General features: G+C 40.7%; 1 protein-coding gene across 2 annotated transcripts in view; it reads left to right on the forward strand.

The window, feature by feature from the left end:
* The window catches only part of LOC306646090 (uncharacterized protein), a 23,403-nt gene extending 4,130 nt beyond the window's left edge, over positions 1–19,273 (forward strand). The window contains exons 2-7 of one of the 2 annotated variants that reach the window (XM_079114546.1): positions 8,628–8,800; positions 13,592–13,680; positions 14,071–14,197; positions 14,977–15,060; positions 16,379–16,461; positions 17,271–19,273. In XM_079114546.1, the coding sequence (XP_078970672.1) occupies positions 8,761–8,800; positions 13,592–13,680; positions 14,071–14,197; positions 14,977–15,060; positions 16,379–16,461; positions 17,271–18,536 (1,689 nt within the window). In that variant the 5' untranslated portion in view covers positions 8,628–8,760 and the 3' untranslated portion in view covers positions 18,537–19,273. The remainder of the gene's footprint in view (positions 1–8,627; positions 8,801–13,591; positions 13,681–14,070; positions 14,198–14,976; positions 15,061–16,378; positions 16,462–17,270) is intronic. The other variant, XM_079114547.1, reaches the window with a different exon arrangement.
* Positions 19,274–19,890: the final 617 nt, after the last annotated feature.

Here is a 19,890-nt window from a genome sequence, read left to right on the forward strand (position 1 = left end):
AGGACCTGGGTTCAATCCCCAGTATCCATACCCCCCCCCCAAAAAAAATAAATTATAAGAACAGCAAGAGACAAAGGAAAATAATTTGCATCTGTCCTTAATCTATCACGAAAATCCGAGGGTTTCCTATCTGTATCAAAAGGTCGGTCCTGTTCACGTGTGCCTTTCTCGGCGTCTGCTCCAGTGTGGCTGGTGCCTCAGCTCCGTGGGTTTAGTTGTCACCGTTTCACCTGTGAATCACTGTGCGACCCGCTGTGCTTCTATGCCAGCGTGTAAGTCTCTTGGCTGCTGTGTAGGTCAGAGGATAGGTGACAGGACGCGGGAACTTCCAGGGGCCTCGGTGGTGAGCGTCCCGCCCCCAGCCCTGCCCTTTCATCCACCCCGCGGCCGCGCTGGCAGGGCCGGGTCCCCCACCCTCCCCGGCCGCACCGGCCCAGAGCTCTGGTTCGCAGTTAGCCCGCGGGCCCTGGGTCTGTTTCTGTCTAGCCCTAAGGCCGAACAGGCCTGTTCGCGGAAGAGAGGTTTCCCGCGGCGGGACCCCGCCCGGCCCGCTGCGACTGGAGCGGAAGTGACGTCGTAAGACGTGCCCCTCTTCCGCCGCCGACGGCGCTTGTCAAAGCTGCTCAGCCTGGGTGGTCGTCGATCTGTCCTTTCTTTGAGATGCTCGCGTGAAACGGAGTGTCCGGGTGTAGGAGTGAGGCCACAAAAGACAGGTCTGACCCCGGCCTCGGAGGAGCCTTGGTGGAAAGGCCTCGCCCGCTCCTCTCCTGCCGCCGGGGCCGCGAGTCCTCCCGGCGCGGCCAGGTCCGAGAGCCGTCAGGTGGCTGGTCCCGGGAGGAGCCGGGTCGGAGAGTGACCTGCGTTGTCGGTGACCGCGTGCACTGGGCTGCCCTCTTCAGAAGACTCCAGAGAACCCTTTTTTTCCAGAAGGAAAAAAAATTTTTTCTCCTATCGAATCATAGATTCTGGCCCCGCGTCCTCCATCCCCAAGGACCTAGCGATTCCTACACGTTCTGGTGAGCCCTGGGTGAAAGGAGTTGGGGGGACAATCTTCCTTTTCTTATGCAAACAAATGTTTCATATGAGAATTTGACTTTGTCTTTGCTAGCCTTGTATTTATTTTTGCCACACTGTGTTAAGGTAGTTAAATACAGATACTTTCTTAGGCGCTGTTGTGTGACTACCATAAGCATTTATAGACCGCGAGTCTTTCTGCTAAAGAAAGCTAAAGAATACTCAGCCGTTCTCTTTATCTGAAGTTTCTGGGTCTGTGCCTTCCCACAGAGCTTCAAAACCAAGACCTACAGGAGAAAGGATGGAGGTTTTATTACGCTGTACCCCGCCCTCCTCCCCCTCCCCCCGTTTTTTTCTTTTGTGTGCTTAGGATGGAACCCAGGCCCTTGTGAATGCTGGCAAGCACTTTACCGCTGGATTTCCTCTCCAACCCACAGCTCTGCGCAATCGAATTTACCTTCAACAGGGTTGTTAAGTAAATACTTTTCCCCACCTTTTTTTCTTTCAGAAATCCTTAGGCATACAGATAATTTGAACACCAAGAATTGGTAAAAGGGGAAGGCATATTGAGTGGGATTGATACTTACATTGAGAGTAAGACATGAGTAGGATTTGATAGTTAGATCATTGAGCTAGAATGAGGAGGTGTAGAGTAAGAAAGATTTCAGGAGATGAAAACTTCATGAGCAAAGTCCCAGAGTAGTTGAGAGCCTCGTACATTTCCTGAATTGAGGAAAGGGAGTTGGCTAAAGCTGAGCAGAAAGAGGGAGAGTGGTGGGAGAGGACTGGAGTGAGGTAGGACCAGAAAAATGACTGGGTTATATTGTGAGGCCATGGGACCTTATGAAATGTTTTAAGCATGAAAGTGATTTGAATTTATATCGACTATAATGGATCCACGAACTTCCTAGTTTGAGAATGGAGTTCAGGAAATGTAAGAATGAAGGTATAGAGTCAAAATAGCAGCTTAAGATGAGTAAGTTTTAAACATGATTGTAGTAACTATACTTAGGTGATTGTTACAGAACAGAAAATAAATAAAATGATTTGCAAAGTTGTTTTGTTTTGTTTTTTATTTGAGATGGGGTCTTGTAGTGTGGCATAGGCTGGGCTCAAGTGATATTCCTACCTCAGCCTCCCAAATAACTGCTGGTGCGCACCACTGCAACTGGCTGTTTGCATTTCCTTTCTCTTCTCTTCTCTTCTCTTCTCTTCTCTTCTCTTCTCTTCTCTTCTCTTCTCTTCTCTTCTCTTTTCTGTACTGAGGATTGAACCCAGAGCTGCTTTAACATTGAACCATATCCCAACCTTTTTTATTTTTAATTTAGAGACAGGGTTTCACTAAATTGCTTAAGGCCTCTCGAAGTTGTTAAGACTGGCCTCAAACTTGCCATCCTCTTGCCTCAGCCTTCCAGGTCGCTATGATTACAGGCGTGCACCACTTTACCCAGCCTATTTGCAAGTTTTAAAGAAGGTGAAATTGCCAAAATCTTGTTATTCTTTCATCTCTTCATGCACTTTTCATGCATAGTGTGTGGATGGTTAAATAAGGGAAAATGAAAAAATTCAACCAAGAACTGTTCTTAGGAAATTATAAACCAGAGGAGGAGGCAAGCATTTAACCAAGGAAATAAATATACTATTACAAATCGGCGAGGGTTTTGGAAGTAAAGGACAATATTATTTTGTTTTGTCTTTGTATGGCAGTTGGTGAAAGTAAGGAGAGAGTGCTAAGTAAACAGAGCAAAACAACTATACACATGATGGGAATTAGTCATGCTGAAGAGGAATGGAATAACAGGTAAAGGAAGCATACTATAAATTGACTCTTGAGATTTCTAGGGTGAAAGGAGTACATCAAGTACAATTGGCAGGTTTCACACTCGTGCTATTTTTTTGGGAAAAGAGCTAAAGGAGGAGTGTGATTTCCAATTCATAACTAACAGGAAAAAAATTAGTACTGTATGTTAAAATGCTACATCAACAAAAAGAAAATAGGAGAAAGTATGAATGTTGGTTTCTTTTGTTTGTTTTGTGACTTTTTTGTTTTTGTTTTTTTCAGTACTAGAAATTGAATGCAGGGGCACTCTACCACTGAGTTACATTCTCAGCCCTTTATTATTTATTTTTTTATTTATTTTTAGACAGGGTGTCACTAAGTTGCCTGGCCTCAAACTTGCCATCCTCCTGCCTCAGCTTTCCAGGACCCTGGAATTACAGGCATGCACCATCATGCCCAGCCAAAATGGAGTATTTATTTATTTATTCATTTATTTTGGTGGGAGCACTGGGGATTTAACTCAGGGGACTCAATCACTGAGCCACATCTCTAGCACTATTTTCTATTTTGTTTAGAAACAGGGTCTCACTGAGTTGATTAGTGCCTCACTTTTGCTTAAGCTGACTTTGAACTCACAATCCTCCTGCCTCAGCCATTTAAGCCACTGGGATTACAGGCGTGCACCACCGTACCTGGCCAAAATGGAGTTTTTAAATGGAGAGACCAAGGCTTGTGAGATGGTGTATTCCTGTAACCCAAGCAACATGGAAGGCTACGGCAGGAGAATCACAAGTTTGAGACCACCCTGGGGAATTTAGTGAGACCCTGTCTCAAAATAAAAAATAAAAGGAACTGGATATATAGCTCAGTGGTAGAGCAACCCTGGATTCATTCCCTAGTACTGTAATAATAATAATAATAATAGAATAAAGACTCCATTTGCCTGTTTTCCCCCCAGTGCTGGGGATTGAACCCATGCTAGGCAAGTGCTTGCTGTACCACTAAGTTGCAAATCAGTTCAATTTTGTCTGTTCTTGGGGGATTGAACCCAGAGCCTTGTACTTGCAAGGCAAGCACTCTACCAACTGAACTATCTCCCCAGCCCTTGTCTGTTCTTAAACCTGAAAATAGGTTAACTAGGTTTATAAATGCTTCTTAATAGCAGATTACTATAACCTCAGTGCTGTGGTTCCATCCATTATGATCTCTGTACCCAATATGTAGCAGTATTAAACGTCAGATCCTAATCAATAACCTGTAAATGTTTTGCTCTTATAGATTTAGCCAACATATTCTGGTCAGTGTTTTTGTTTTTGTTTTTAGTACCAGGGATTGAACCCAGGGTTACTTAACCACTGAGTAACATCCTGGCCCTTTTTCATATTTTATTTAGAGATAGGGTCTTGTTAAGTTGCTTAGGACCTAGCTAAGTTGCTGAGGCTGGCTTTGAACTCGCTATCTTCCTACCTCAGACTCCTGAGCTGCTGGAATTACAGGTGTGTGCCAGTGCTCCCAGCAGTGTCTGTTTCAGTAAGTTCTCAGCTGCAGTTTACCTTCACCTCTGAGGAAACATAATACACATTTTCCAAACTGCCATGGGAAACCTCAGTAGCCCTGTCACACATAGTCTTACAAACAAGATCATAATTATATACACCTTTCTCCAGGAACACAGGTCTGGTATTACATGAGTGACATCCTCTTCCCAAGGACATATATTGGACACACCCATTAAATGCATACAGGTACATCTTTTTATCCTTTTTTGAATTATGGTGGCAACACATTCCTCGTTTATAAATTGTTCTTAATCTCATTTGGTGCTACTTAAATATACACCATAAATAGGGCTCCCTAAAAAATCTGGTTAAATTAAATTCAACTGTCTCTAAAATCTGTTCAGATTAAAATTATCTTATATTCCCATTAGTGCCGTTAGACACTCCATCATGATAAAGGTCTGGGCAACTTCTTGTCATCCCTCCTGGTATCTCTGGATCACCTATGATGGCCTTTAGTTGCTCAGGGATTTATGATGGAAGAAACTGCCACTGTTGGCCTCTTGCTATGTGTCTTAATATCCACAGTTGCTGGCTCCTTAATGGAATGCCATAGAAGCTGAGGTTCTCACAGAGCTTGAGCCATTATCCTCCCTACCCAACTGCAGATTTTTAAAAATTTTTTTTCTGTGCTGGGGATCGAACACAGGGCCTCATGCATACTTGATAAACACACTATTACTGAACCACATCCTTAATCCCCCAATTGCTGATTATACTTTTGTTCGTGGAAGCAATATCCTACAAGCTGGCCAGAATGTTACCATTAAAAAACAACACCTCCCCACCCACCTCCCAAAAATCACAAACCACTTCTCTGGAGGCTCTGGCCAATAAATACCCACTTTACAATTATGATATTGGTCATTGCCTAAAAATTGTCCTCTTCAGGCTGGATACAATGGTGCATGCCTATAATCCAAGCAGCTTGAAAGGCTGAGACAGGAGGATTGCAAGTTCTAACACCAGCCTCAGCAACTTGGCGAGGCACTAAGCAACTCAGCAAGACCCTGGCTCTAAATGAAAAGTAAAAACAGGCTAGGGATATGGCTCAGTGGTAAAGAGCCCCTGGATTCAATCCCTGGTATCCCTCTCCAACCCACCCCCCAAGAAAATTGTTCTTTTCAGGATAAAGAACTCTAAGAATCTCATCTCACAGATTCCAAAAGATAAATAAAAATTATGTATGGTCAGGAGACTGGGGGTGTAGCTCAGTGGTAGAGCACTTTCCTAGCATGTGCAAGGCCCTAGATTCCACAGCACTCAAACACACACACACACCTCCACCTCCACCTGTATGATGGCCAAGATGCAAACTCTTATTGGAGCACTTATTGCCTTCGGAGTTACATGTGCTGTTAATAGCAACCACAGTACACATTTCGTTTATCAAAATACATGAGGGCTGGGGTTGTGGCTCAGTGGTAGAGTGCTCGCCTAGCATGCGTGAGGCTCTGGATTCCATCCTCAGCATCACATAAAAATAAAACAAAGGTATTGTGTCCACCTACAACTAAAAAAAAATTTTTAATTAAAAACAAATTTTAAAAACAAAATGCATATTAGGTTTTTGGAAATGGTACTCAAAAAAATTTTCATATCCCTCACAAATCCCAGATGGCCAATTTAACTGACAGACATAACAAGTCTTCAAACAACTTTTAAAATTCCAGTTCAGCAAATGGACCTCTAAATAGGTTTCTATGCATCCCATAGAGGCTGGAGGCCAGATCAAGGGTGTATACTTTCCTGGGAACTGTGTCTATAAGTTGTCCCATGGGCCAGGTAGCTGCTTTTCAAATATGGGACCTTTTGGAGCCTAAGCTTTCTAAAATCCAAAAACCCAGCTGGGCACAATGTGCATGCCTGTAATCCCAGCAGCTGAGGTAGGAGGATCTCATGTTCAAAGCCAACCTCAACAACTTAACGAGGACCTAAACAACTCAGCAACACCCTGTCTCTAAATAAAATATAAAAAAGGACTGGGGCAGGCTGAGGTTGCGGCTCAGTGGTGGAGTGCTTTCCTAGCATGCCTGAGGCACTGGGTTTCAGTCTCATCAGCATAGCATATAAATAAATAAAAGGTCCATCAACAACAAAAAAAATTTTTAAAGGGCTGGGGATGTGGCTTAGTAGTTAAGCACCCCTGGGTTCAATCCCTAGTATCAAAAATAAAATCCAAAAACCCTGTCAGGTACAACTGCACACTGTTCCGTTGTCTGTTGGTTTTATATATATATATATTTATATTATATATTTATATGTATATACATATAAATTTTATATAAAAATATATATAATTACATTTATTTATATTCACATAGTTATATGTACTTTTTTTTTTTACCAGGGATGGAACTCAGGGGCACTCAACCACTGAGCCACATCCCCAGCCCTAGTTTGTATTTTATTTAGAGACAGGGTCTCACTGAGTTGCTTAGCAACTCGCTTTTGCTAAGGCTGACTTTGAACTCAAGATCCTCCTGTCTCAGCCTCCCAAGGCACTGCACCAGCAGTCTTATTATATTTGTATAAGTACTTCAATTGGTTTACAATGTAGAGGTTCATATACTCACCACATAAGCCATTGTTTCTCCCAAACATGATGAAAATTGATACACACATCAATCTATGTGGGTATAAACAGGGAAAGAACCCCACACTCTGTTATCTCACACAATGTCAACCTGTCCCAGAATTTCACAGTTGGTGACAATATCATTTTAGAGGAATTACTTCATTCCCTAATATCTTGCCGTTGAGGAAGATTTCACTCCCTTTATCAGAGATACTCCCTTAATTTAGTAAAACTTTCACCTTGGGGTTGTGAATGTACAGTCTCTCCAAAGGCACAAATTGGACATGAGACATTTTTGCTTTTATTTACTTATTTATTTATTTATTTAGATACTGGGAGTTAAACCCAAAGGTACTTTATCACTGAGCTACATCCCCAGTCCTTTTTAAAATCTTGAGACAGGGTCCTGAAGAGTTACCTGGACTGGCCTTGAACTTGCAGTCCTCCTGCCTCAGCCTCCTGAGTTGCTGGGATTACAGGCACACACAACTGTATTTGACTCTTCTTTCATTTAGATTCTCTTATCTTGTTCCTGAGCTTGCTACTTGGTCTGTCATCCTAGTAAACTCTTTGCTCTCTGTCAAAATGTACACCCCTATACTCCCATGCCTGTAGGGAAATCTTTGTTAGAGTTTGAATCTGGTGTCCCCTAAAACTTCATGTGTTGAAGGTAATACCGTATTTATTCAGAGGTAAGGCTTTTATAAAACAATTAGACCATGAGGGCACAATCCTCACCAGTGGATTAATCCATTTGCTATATTAATAATTTGAAAGGTAACTGAAGGTAACTGAAGGGAGGTGGAGCATGATTAGACTAAGTAAGACACTGAGGGTGCGCCCTTAGGGACTTTGTCTAGTGTCTATGTGTGTCTCTGTATCTATGTGTGTCTCTGTATGTGTCTCTCTCTCAGAATCATTTTTTTTTTTTATTTGCGGTGCTGGGGATTGAACTCAGGACCTTGTACTTGCAAGGCAAGCACTCTGCCAACTGAGCTATCTCCCCAGCCCCAGAATAACTTTAAAATATGATTGTGGTAACATAGACTTTGATCAATGTTGTGATCAAAGTGGTTTTGATCAAAATGATTTCATTCATTTTTCTAGATTAAAATATTTTTTAAATTAAAAACTTTATTAAATTTTATCCAGACGGAAGAGTGAGGATTCTTATAATGTGCACACATGAGTCATTTTTCTTTCCCCTTCCTCTACTACCTTGTCTCATTTTTCCATGTAGGGTTCTAGACAAAAGCCATGCAACTCCAGGTTTCTAGGAATAGGAAGTACCCAAGCCCTCATTGTGGTCTTGGAACCCAGGTCTGAAGCTCTGCTATGATGTGTTGCAGTGGCATCTTTCTGTCCTGGATTCATAGCCTGCTGTTTGGACCTCTCAAATCCACATTCTGGATGAACTGGACAGTTTCCAAAGAGTATCTGTCAATTCACTCCATCCTTGCTGCTCCCAGTTCAAGGTCAGAGAGCTAGGATGTCCTATTGTTGCAAAATCCTCATGTTCAGGCTTCTTGAGTGACCTGGAAGATACTATCATATTCCATTGCCCCTTCTTCCATTCTCTGAATCTCACTGTTAACATCTGATCAAGGCAAGCAGATTTTCTGGACGGCCCATGGGCTGCTTGCTGTGTTTCCCTCTCCCCACTCAGCTTCCTTTGCATGTGTGTGAACTTCTTCAGGGTTCCCCTTGGAACCTCAGCAGACTTGGTGGCCTATCTTCATGAGGAGCCTACTGTTGCCAAGCCAGAATTCTGAGAGGAAAAATCCTCTATTACCCCTAAGACTCGCCCAAAGGATGTGTTGCCAGGGAAGATGCTTCAGGTTGCTCTTCTCCCTCAGGCTCACAGACAAGGTGGGTCTTCATCTGCAGGGGAGGAGGGAGGGGAGGAGAATGTGGATCTTTCTTTAGAGAGGGTTCTGAGAGCTATGCTTGAGATCCTGGCCAGCTCTCTGCTTTGGCTAGAGAAACAACCTTGCATTCTCAAGGCATGGTTCTGGACAGAGTCGAGGAATATAAGTATATATGATATAGGTAGACAAGAAGTTGTTCCTTTCATGAGGGGGAGGTGAGGGCAGTACCTGTGATTGAACCCGTGGCACTTAACCACTGAGCCACATCCCCAGCCATTTTACAAATATTTTTTTATATTGAGATAACATCTCACTTAATTACTTAGGACCTCGCTAAGTTTCTGAGGCTGGCCTTGAGCTTGCGATCCTCCTGCCTCATTCTTCCTAGTTGCTGGGATTTCAGGCGTACATCACCATGCCCAGCAACCCACTTTTATTGTAATAGTAAAGACGGCAGCTTAGAATCTGGCTTCCCAATTACTGGTTTAGGGACCTTGGACAAACCACTTGATACTGCATGCCTCAGTTTCTTTCTCAGCTATATGATGAGGGTGGCAACCCTGTGATGAAGGAAGGGTAGCAAAGATCAGGGGAGATGGTCTTTCGTATGCCTCTGCCCTTGGTAAGATGGTAAGAGCTATTCAGCTCAAAAGGGAAATTACTGCTGGATACTGGGAACCACACAGAGTCCTCTTCTCAGTAAGACAGACTGAGTGTCTAGGTTTGCACACAACCTCTGCCCACAGCAACATCTGGGCTGAAGATTAAGGCCTTGGCAGGGCTCCCTCCTAGCCTTCTTTCCTCCCTCATCTTAGGGTTTTCTCTTTGGCCTTCTGCCTTGTTTTGGGGAAAGAAATTTATAGGTCTCAGGATAATTCTGAATGTGATGGAGGACCCTGAGCTATTGATTCCTAAGGAAGGATCTTTCTTCTGGCAGAGCCTTCCTCAGAGCCAAGTGATTTAAGAATACTGACAAATTTGTGCTCACTGAGCCTCCTGCAGGCTGCACATAGAGGCACCTAGGCCAGCCCATTCAAGAGTTTTAACCGAGTTAAGATTGCTAAAACCTAGTCATTTCTTCATCTCTTTCTTTATTTACTGTAGGCTATGGCATGCTTAATGAATTCTTGAGCACTTGATCAAAGATAGTGAAAAAAATTCAACCTAGAGCTATTCTCAGGGAACTTGTAAACTAGTGGAGTAGACTGTCATCTAACTAAGCAAATAAGTATAGTATATAAATAAAGTCCAAATTGATTGAATGTTCTGGAAGTACAGTAGAGGTCAGTGTGATTTTTCTCTGTCTTTACAAGGCAATAAGTAAAGGTAAGAACAGAGAGGAATTTTTAAGCAGAGACCAAAAAGAAAAGGTAATGATGAAAGGGAAGGGAGTACCAGGTTGGGAAAGTGTCCTATGAGTTGACTGAATTCAGTTCTTTTTCTTTTTCTTTTCTTTTTTTTTTTTTTAATTCCAGGTATTGAACTCAGGGGCACTTAATCACTGAGCCACATCCCCTTATTTGTATTTTATTTAGAGATAGGGTCTCATTGAGTTGCTTAGGCCCTCACTAAGTTGCTGAGGCTGGCTTTGAACTCATGACCCTCGCGCCTCAGTCTCATGAGCTGGGGATTACAGGCATATGCCACCACACTTGGTGACTGAGTTCATTTCTAAGGGAGACCAAGGAAAGTTCTTCAAGGGTTTCTCCCTTGAAGACTTCTTTTCTATTGCTGGGGGAAAAAGCCAAAGAAAGAATCTATTCTTCAATATGTAAGTGACAGGAAAACTAAGTGATATTTATTTCAATGCGGTAAATCAAGAGAAAATAGAAGAACATATGAAAGTGTTTTCATTTCACGAATTGGAAACCAATTCAAGGAGTTCATCAGAATCAGGTTGAACATTGATAAATTCTCCATAAAAATCCTCTTATGTTAATTATCAATCTCAGCAATTATTTGTATTCACAAACACGGTGTCAGAATCTCTTTGAGTGGATAGCTGGGATTCAACCTCCTACCCATCCTATACCTCTGATCTCCTGAAGGGATGTCTAACTATTTCTGAGTGGTGGTGGGCGTAGTAAGATGGTTCATTGTAGGAACATGCTCCTTTTGTTGCACTTCTTTACATTGAAACATTTTCCTCAAGTAGACCCAGTACTACTGTGAATGCTGTGACTACTTATGAACTATTTTGTGAGTGTGCAGATTGTGGTGGCAACAGAAGTATAGCAAGCAGAAAGACAGTTGGTGTGACCTCAGGTTTATAGATGGTTAAGTGACACTTGGTTTCCGCTGCTCTGGTTTCTGGTCGTTCTTATTCTAAACAAGGAATTCATCTCAATGATGGTCTGGCACAGTATAACCACAGAGTTTTTCAGGCATGGAGGGTCTCCATTCACTGACCTATTTTTTTTTACTACCTTCATGAAGAGAATGTTTTCTGGATCCTTAACGTAGGTTGAAGAAGGGGAGCCGTGCAAATCATATACAAATTCAGTACAATCTTCCTTTATTTCTAGGATTCCTTCCTTTTCATTATGCCAGGAAATCTCTTGCATTATCAGCCTCACTAACTGTTAGATCACCATTGAGTCCAGGTTTATCATCTAACTAAATATTGTTTAACTGTTAGCTAATATGTGATATATAGAATGCCTGTCTAAGATAGTTTCACCCTCTACTGTCCCTGGTCTTGACATCCTTAGTATCCATTCTCATACTTGTTTTGTGGTTTTTCCTCTGATACATATTTCCAGACTGGGAATTATTTTGTTGCATGAGCTTTTGTTCTTGCATTATATTGTATACCTACATCCCTGGATTTTATTGGTTATTACTTTAGTGACAACAGCAGATCATGGCAGATCTTGAGAATGTACATTTCTTTCCAAGATCTCAGGCCCAGTTGGGATTATCACAGGATTTTCCTTGAGAGTAGGTTGCCTCTTTAGATACCAAGGACAACCTACTTCCTGGTTACTGGGGCCCAGACTGTCTTGGGGGGTTAAGATTGACCTTCTTCAGGGTCCAATAACATGTCTCCATTCCAAGTTTCAGGCTCTTATTCTACCTGATTGAATCACAAATGTTTAAAATTTAGCAGTTTCTCAATGCCAAGCATTCACACCAACAGTCTGTTTAGGGGAACAATTGGCACCACTGTAGTAAGGTTGGTCCCTTCCAATTTCTGCCTTAGGGATGTTGAATTTTATGGCCTAGGACATTTTCTGGATAATTCCTTGTTCTCTCTACAGTTCCTGGCCTGGGGACAGAATTTCTTAATTATTTGTTGAAAGAATGAAGCAATAGGCTATAGCTAAAATCTTAAAGGAGCCCAGAGATCCAAGCTGCTCCAATAAGAGAAGCTCAAAGTTGTCAATCAAATGATAGAGATCATTATCCTACTCCTTAGAATGCCCAGGAGTGGACTGAATTAATGCTGTATAGTACAATGTAATGGGCATGGAAAAAAAAAACTACATGGGAAAAACTTCTTAGTACCCACAGTCAACTAAAAAGGTAGAAATGAAATAATTAGTAATAATTATTTTACCCCATATGTCAAAAATATTATTTCAGTATGTGATTTATACAAAATGGATTTAATTACATTCGTTTTCCATAATGAGTCTTCAAAATTCACTGATAACATTAAATTTCATTGAGATATACTTTATTTTTCTTTATATAAAATATTAAAAAATTTATATAAAATATATAAAAATTATATAAAATTAACATGAGAAAATATTTATATCCAAGTTGTTGCAAATGTTTTCAATTAACTGAATGAAATGTTAGTTTTAAAATATAATTCATTAAAATTAAATAAAATTATTTTCTTCATACTAACTTCATATGAAATGATCAGAAACACCTGTAGCAAGTGAACACTGAATGGGATACTGGGAGTCTAAACTAATTTGTGGAAATCACAACTTAGGGATCAACTACCTACATTGAAGTCCAGTTCACTGCTTCCTTACTAGATGATATTGGAACAAGTAATGGTATTGTTTGAATCTGTGTTTCTTCAGCATTAAGTAGAAATAGTGATATCTAGTGTGACGGGTTGATAGTTTATAATTAAGTGAACCTTATGAATAAAAAAATCCTAGGGCACATTCAGGTCTGTTGGTCCTCAGTAAATGATAATTAGTGTTCCTGGTACTTACTGAGTGTACCATTTACATTGGCTTTCACTTACATGTCTACAGAGAACACTGCCGTGAAGTGGTCTTAGCATCTAGGCTCATTCAGGCAACCTTCAGACTCACAGAGTGGCAGCCATTGATCTGGCCCCTGGCCAGTCCCGTTGATGCTTCTTTTCAGAGACTCTGACTTGGGCTCCACCTGGCACAACATAGAGTCCAGCGGTTTGGGCCAAAGCAGTCACCCGAGTCAGCTTAGTTCCTTTAGAAGGTGTTGAGGTAGCCAGAGAATGTTATTGTGTAAGTCAGCTCCCCTGACATGTGTATTTGAAAAGAAATGCCACATAATCTCCCTCATGACATTTATCACCATGGGGAAAGGAAGTCACATCTTTCTGAACTATAAAATGAGACTTTTTTTTTTTTTTCTGGTGAACAGTGTGGCTCACCATCCTTTTTCTGCCTCTGGGTGATTCAAGATACTCTAGCACAGTATGGTAGAAATTTGTGTGTGTGTGAATTTTATTGGATATGCAATTATATGGTAATTTCATTCTAGAATGGAGTGCCTTCTACCCATGCAAGTATACAAATTATGGTCAGCTCTGGGTTATCATGCTCTCTCTCTTTTCCAGGAGCTCTTTTTAGGGCCCCAATCTACCTTCATGAAGAAAAGATAGAGACATCAAGGATGTCGACTGACTGCCTGACAAATTATTATCAGGTATGCAGAAGCAGTGTCCCACATACCTGCTATACACGTAGACACATTTCCTTTTAGGCAGATTTTTCTCCACACCTTCTTCCAGCCAGTAGAGCCTCACTGAAGACTGAGTCCCCAGTTAGTTTTCCCTAGGGAATGGAGCTCCTCATATTAGCAAGATGTTGCCTTGAAAGCCTCCCTAGTTATTAATTGCTAATTGATCATGACATCCCTAGTTCTGAGTACACATTTGTTTGCTCTGACAGATGATAAGGAAGAAGGAAATGTCTTCTTCTAAAGGCTTATTCATTCACACTGCCTATGAAGCATATGGAGATGTTGCTATTGTACTTGTTACTCAGGTTGGCGTGTGTGTAATGATTTAGGACTTGGCGACTTTTTTTTTTTAAGCACTTGGTGACCTTTGAGGATGTGGCTGTGGACTTCACCCAAGAGGAGTGGATTTTATTGGATCAAACACACAGAGACCTATACAGAGATGTGATGCTGGAGAACTACCAGAACCTGGCATCATTAGGTAAGAGTGCCATCATTCCTTGTAGCTTAGGGAAGAGATGGATGTTCTGTACTTGCTGTGCTGCAGCATCAGTGATGTCAACTCTGAGTATGCTGGGAAATACAGGGGCATAGTGTCTGTTCTAATACATTTTAAACTAATGTGATAGTTCTCAAAATGTGGTCCAAAATGAACATATCATGATGACCTTGTTAGAAATGTAAGTTACTAGTCCCCTTTGACATACTAAATTGTGTCAAAACTCCAGGTAGATCCTTGTTGTACTTTTTTTTTTTAAACCACAAGTATTGAACCTAGAAGCTCTTAACCATTGAGACCCATCCCCAGGGTCTCACTAAGTTGCTTAGGGCCTTGCTAAGTTGCTGAGGCTGGTTTTGAGCTCATGATCTTCCAGCCTCAACCTGAGTCATGGGCATGACAGGCATGAGACACCACGCCTGGATTTCATGCATGTTTTTAATAATCCCTCCAAATGAATCTGATGCATTATTATTTCAGAATAATTGGGATAGTTTTTCACCCATAAGAATAAAGATCTCTTCATTTCACTTTATTTCCTAAATGACTAAAACTTTTACCACTTTGTATACATAATCATTAATTTGAGTTTCAGAGGTTAGGTATAACCAATCTTTTGGGAGCACAGAGATGCTATTTGCATTTTTAACCCATCTGAAATAATTTCACTGCTTTAATTAGAAGCAACATTCCTGAATTATGTGAAGATTTATGATCCTTGCGTAAGTCTCTTCTATTAGTGCATTTTCCCCCATGTACAGGATGTCAGCTCATCAAACCCAGCCTGATCTCTTGGTTGGAAGAAGAAGCAGATTTGTTGGCAGTGCAGAGAGGAGATCTTGAAGGTGGGTGTGACTGAAACTGTTTAAGATGCATTTGGTTTCAGAAGATTGAGGACATGTATCTGAGTACTTAGAATATCTTCAATTTCCCATCTCCATTTATTTTTTTGTCTGCTCAGATTTTCTTATAATCTTACAAAACAACCTATTCTATTTCTTCTTGAATTTTATCATTTTGATGTATGCTATTTGACAAGATCTTGAATATTTTCTATACTTGATAATATTCATCCTGGGATTAAAGGAGTAGCTCAGTATGTTTGAGACCCTGGGTTCAATCCCTAGTACCACCAAACACATACACAAACATTCATCCTGTTTGCCATCCACTTTAATTTCCAAGAAGTCAATTTGTAAAAGCCATTTAAAATTGTTTGCATCCATAGCTTTGAAAATTTTTTGAACAAGTCAAAATTCCCAACTTTGTTTTTTTGTGTTTTTTTTTTTTTTGTTTTGGTACCAAGGATTGAACTCAGGAGCACTCAACCACCAAGCCATATTCCCAGCTCTCTCTCTCTCTCTCTCTCTTTTTAAATTTTATTTAGAGGTAGGATCTCACTGAGTTGCTTAGGGCCTTGCTAAGTTGCTGAGACTAGCCTTGAACTTGCAATCCTCCTGCCTTAGCCTCCTGAACCACTGGGATTACAGGCATGCGCCACTGCATCTGGTGTCCCAACTTTGATTTTTTTAAGTTTTAAAATTTTTGTTTTGTTTTCTTTGTGGTGCTGGGGATGGTACATACCCAGGACCTTGCACATTCTAGGCAACACTCTACCACTAAGCAATATCCCCACCCCTTTTTATTCTATTTTGAGAGGTCTCACTGAATTGCCCACATGACTTTGATCCTCCTGCATTAACCTCCTGAGTAAGTATGAGCTATTGGGCCTGACTTTAAGTTTTCCAATTTTTAAGCTAGGTTTAATTTGAAAACAAATAAAAATCATTTCTATCTTCCTGGGGATGTAGCTCAGTGATAGAGTACTTGCCTGGCCTTACAAGGTCCTGGGTTCAATCCCTAGTACTGAAACAGGAATGGGTGCATGCACACACACACACACACACACACACACACACACACACACACACACATAGAGAAAGAAAGAAAAGAAAAGAAAAAAATCATCCCTAACTCTGTATGTGTGTGTGTGTGTGTGTGTGTGTGTGTGTGTGTGTTTTGCTGGGGATGGAACCCAGGGCCTCATGCATTCTAGTAAAGCACTTTACTACTGAGCTGTCACCCAGTCATATCATTTTTAACTCTTTCAGTAGGCCATTTCTTTCTTCAATTGTTAATTTTGTTTTTTCTGTCTATTTTCAGAATGTGAAATGAGATTTTGTCCCAGTGAGTCTATGCTTAAGCAAGGGTTTTCGAGGGGACAAACCTTCACTGGGATACAAATGGTAAGATTAATAGGGGATGTCTCTTATTTTCTGTACTCATGAATCAGTCCAAATGAGCTGGGTGCAGTGGTACACTCCTGTAATCCCAGTGGCTTGGGAGATTGAGGCAGGAGGATTACGAGTTCAAAGCCAGCCTCAGCAAAAACAAGGTGCCAAGCAACTCAGTGAGACCCTGTCTCTAAATAAAACACAAAAATAGAACTGGCGATGTGGCTCAGTGGTCGAGTGCCCCTAAATTCAATCCCCAATAGTCCTCTCCAAAAAAAGAGAGAAAAAGAAAATCTGTCCAAAGGAGAGAGAGACATGAGAGAAGTAGCATTCATCCAAGAGGGAGCAATGTTCAGAGGGATACTCTGAATATAATGAATTTAAGAGTGCCCCAAATGTCTTATGAAACTTGTTGGTGTATAGTGTACAGAAGAATACATCCTTCTTAACAGTCTAAGATTAGAGTATAGCACAGGATTCTGGCAGTATTCTCTTGTTGCTCAATTAGAAGAAAACATGATAAAGTGAGTATGGTGGTGCACACCTGTAATCCCAATGCTTGAGTGACTAAGGCAGGAAGATTGTAAGTTCCAGGCCAGCCTGGGCAACTTAGCAAGACTCTATTTCAAAATAAAATTAAAAAGGGCTAGACTGAGTTCCATATTAGTGCTTACCTAGCATATGCAAGGCCCTGGGTTCCATCCCCAACCACCATGCCCCCACCAAAAATAAGGGACTATATAAATGTAGCACAGTGTGGGAAAATCATTTCCATCCTTAAAATGATATACTTTAATCATTATTTATCCACGTATCAACAGGGAAGAAGCAACAGTGTTGGTGAACTCTGTGACTATAACCAACCTGAAGAAGCCTGTCATGAACATATATTTTTTAAGAAACACATGAGAGCTCAAAATATAGGGAGCAATTATGAATGTGATCAGTATGGAAAAGACTTCCTTACTCTGCACATGAAAACTTCTATTGGAGAGAAACTTACTGAGTTTAATGAATGTGGAAAAACCCTCAGCTCAACTCCAAATGTTGTATGTGAGAGAACATGCACACAAGAGAAACCCTTTGATTGTGGAGACTGTGGGAAGGCCTTCATGAATCGATCATACCTTCAGGCCCTTATGGGCACTCACAATGAAGAAAAACTCTGTGAATGGAATGAATATGGGAGCAGTTTTATTATCTCCACAAACCTTGCTGTGCATATAGAAAGTCTCAATGTAAAAAATCCCTACAGATGTAAGGAATGTGGGAAGAGTTTTAGATACCCTGCTTACCTTAGTAAACACATGCGAACCCACACTGGAGAGAAACCCTATAAATGTTCAGAATGTGGGAAAGCTTTCGCTCAGTACTGGGGCCTTTCTCAACATGTACGAATTCACAGTGAAGAAAAGCCCTATGAATGTAAGGAATGTGGAAAGTCCTTCACTGTTTCTTCATACCTAACTAAACATGTAAGAATTCATACCGAAGAAAAACCCTATGAATGTAAGGAATGTAGAAAATCCTTTGGAAATCCTTCATACCTTAAAAAGCACATTCAAATTCACACAGGAATAAAACCCTATAAATGTAATGAATGTGGAAAAGCCTTTACTCAGTCCTCGGGCCTTACTAAACATGCACGATCTCACAGTGGAGAGAAGCCCTATGAATGTAAGGAATGTGGGAAGGCCTTCACTACGTCCACTTGCCTCATTGCACATATAAGAACTCACACTGGAGAGAAGCCTTTTGTTTGTAAAGACTGTGGTAAAGCCTTTGCTAGATCTTTTTGCCTTATTGAACATATAAGAACTCATGTTGGAGAGAAACCCTATAAATGTGAAGAATGTGGGAAAGCCTATACTGCTTCTTCAGACCTAAATAGACATGTAAGAATTCACACTGGAGAGCATCCCTATAAATGTAAGGAATGTGGGAAAGCCTTTGCTCATTACTCAAATCTTTCTGTACATCAAAGGACTCACACTGGAGAGAAACCTTATGAATGTAAGATATGTGGGAAAGTCTTTACATATTCCTCAAGTCGCAATAATCACTTACGAACTCACAAAGCCCAATAACTATAGAAATTTAAGGAAAGTGGGAATGTTTGTTTTCTATATACCTTAATAGTTACATGTTATTCCACACTGGTGGAAAGCTGAATGTAAACAGTGGTACAAAACCAGGCATGGTGGTGCACACTTGTAATCCCAGTAGCTCAGGAGGCTGAAGCAGGAAGCTCAAAAGTTCAAAGCCAGCCTCAGCAACTTAGCAAGGGCTTAAGCAACTTGGTGAGACCCTGTCTCTAAATAAAGTACAAAAAAGGGCTGGGGATGTGGCTTAGTGGTTAAGTGCCTCTGGGTTCCAGCCCCAGTACCAAAACAAAACAACAACAACAAAAAAGCAAAACAAAACAAACAAAAAAACCCCAATGCAGCCTTCAGTTGCTCCAGTTTCTTTCAAGTACAGGAAAGTTGTCTCACTGTAGAGAAACCCAATGAATGTAAGGAGTAAGCCAACTCCTAGTTTTGAGAATTCGGAGTTCATTTGCAAAATATTTTGTACTTGCAATTACATTTCATCAGGAAGATGTACATTTATTGTCCTTCAGTTAGGGATACAGTGTTTGATATTTGCTTAAAATATTGACTATTAGAGCACTCTATTTTAAATATAGACTTTTCCTTGTAAATAAGAAAGTGATTTGTAGGTTGATATTTTAATATTAGAGCATATCATTCCCCCAACAACCTTCTTTATTGTTTGAGCAACCAAGAGTCACCTGCACTGAATAAAATTGTCTACTTTCTCAACATTTGTGGTAGTTTATTTTCAAGGCAAGTTTTTAAGATGGGTTATCTAGGTAAAAGTATAAAATGTAGTTTTAATTTCACCATACATGAATGTTTTTCTTTCCACAGGTATTATCCCATTCGCAATTTCTGAATCAAATTTTTAAAATTTTGTTTAAAGAGTATTCTTTAATAAGGAACAGATTTTAGTTTTAATTGCTAGGCACTCATTTACAAAAGAACAGTCAATGTCCTCTTCACTTTTGTTTCAGTGCTGGGAATCAAACCCAAGGCCTCACACAGGCCAGGTAAGTGCTCTACCACTGAGCCACATCCCCAACCCTTCTCTTCACTTTTATCCTAAGTAAGAATACTTAACTAACTGACTGATTTGTAGCCCCAATTTCACATGTGACCCTAAACCTGTGTTTATAAAATGAAATTTTACTGTTTCTTTAAATATTGTCAATCTTACTGATTGACATTTCTACGGACACTGATAATTTTGCCACCACCATTGTGATCTGTAGGCCAAAGTATTCTGATTTACTGGTATGTTCCACCTTCCCTAGATGTCTAACTGATGTGGCCTTGTGGTCTTTGATGGTTAAGACCTACCCACTTGATTTCTGATAATACG

The sequence above is a fragment of the Sciurus vulgaris genome (assembly GCF_902686455.1).
Source record: "Sciurus vulgaris genome assembly, chromosome: 16".
Lineage (NCBI taxonomy): Eukaryota > Metazoa > Chordata > Mammalia > Rodentia > Sciuridae > Sciurus > Sciurus vulgaris.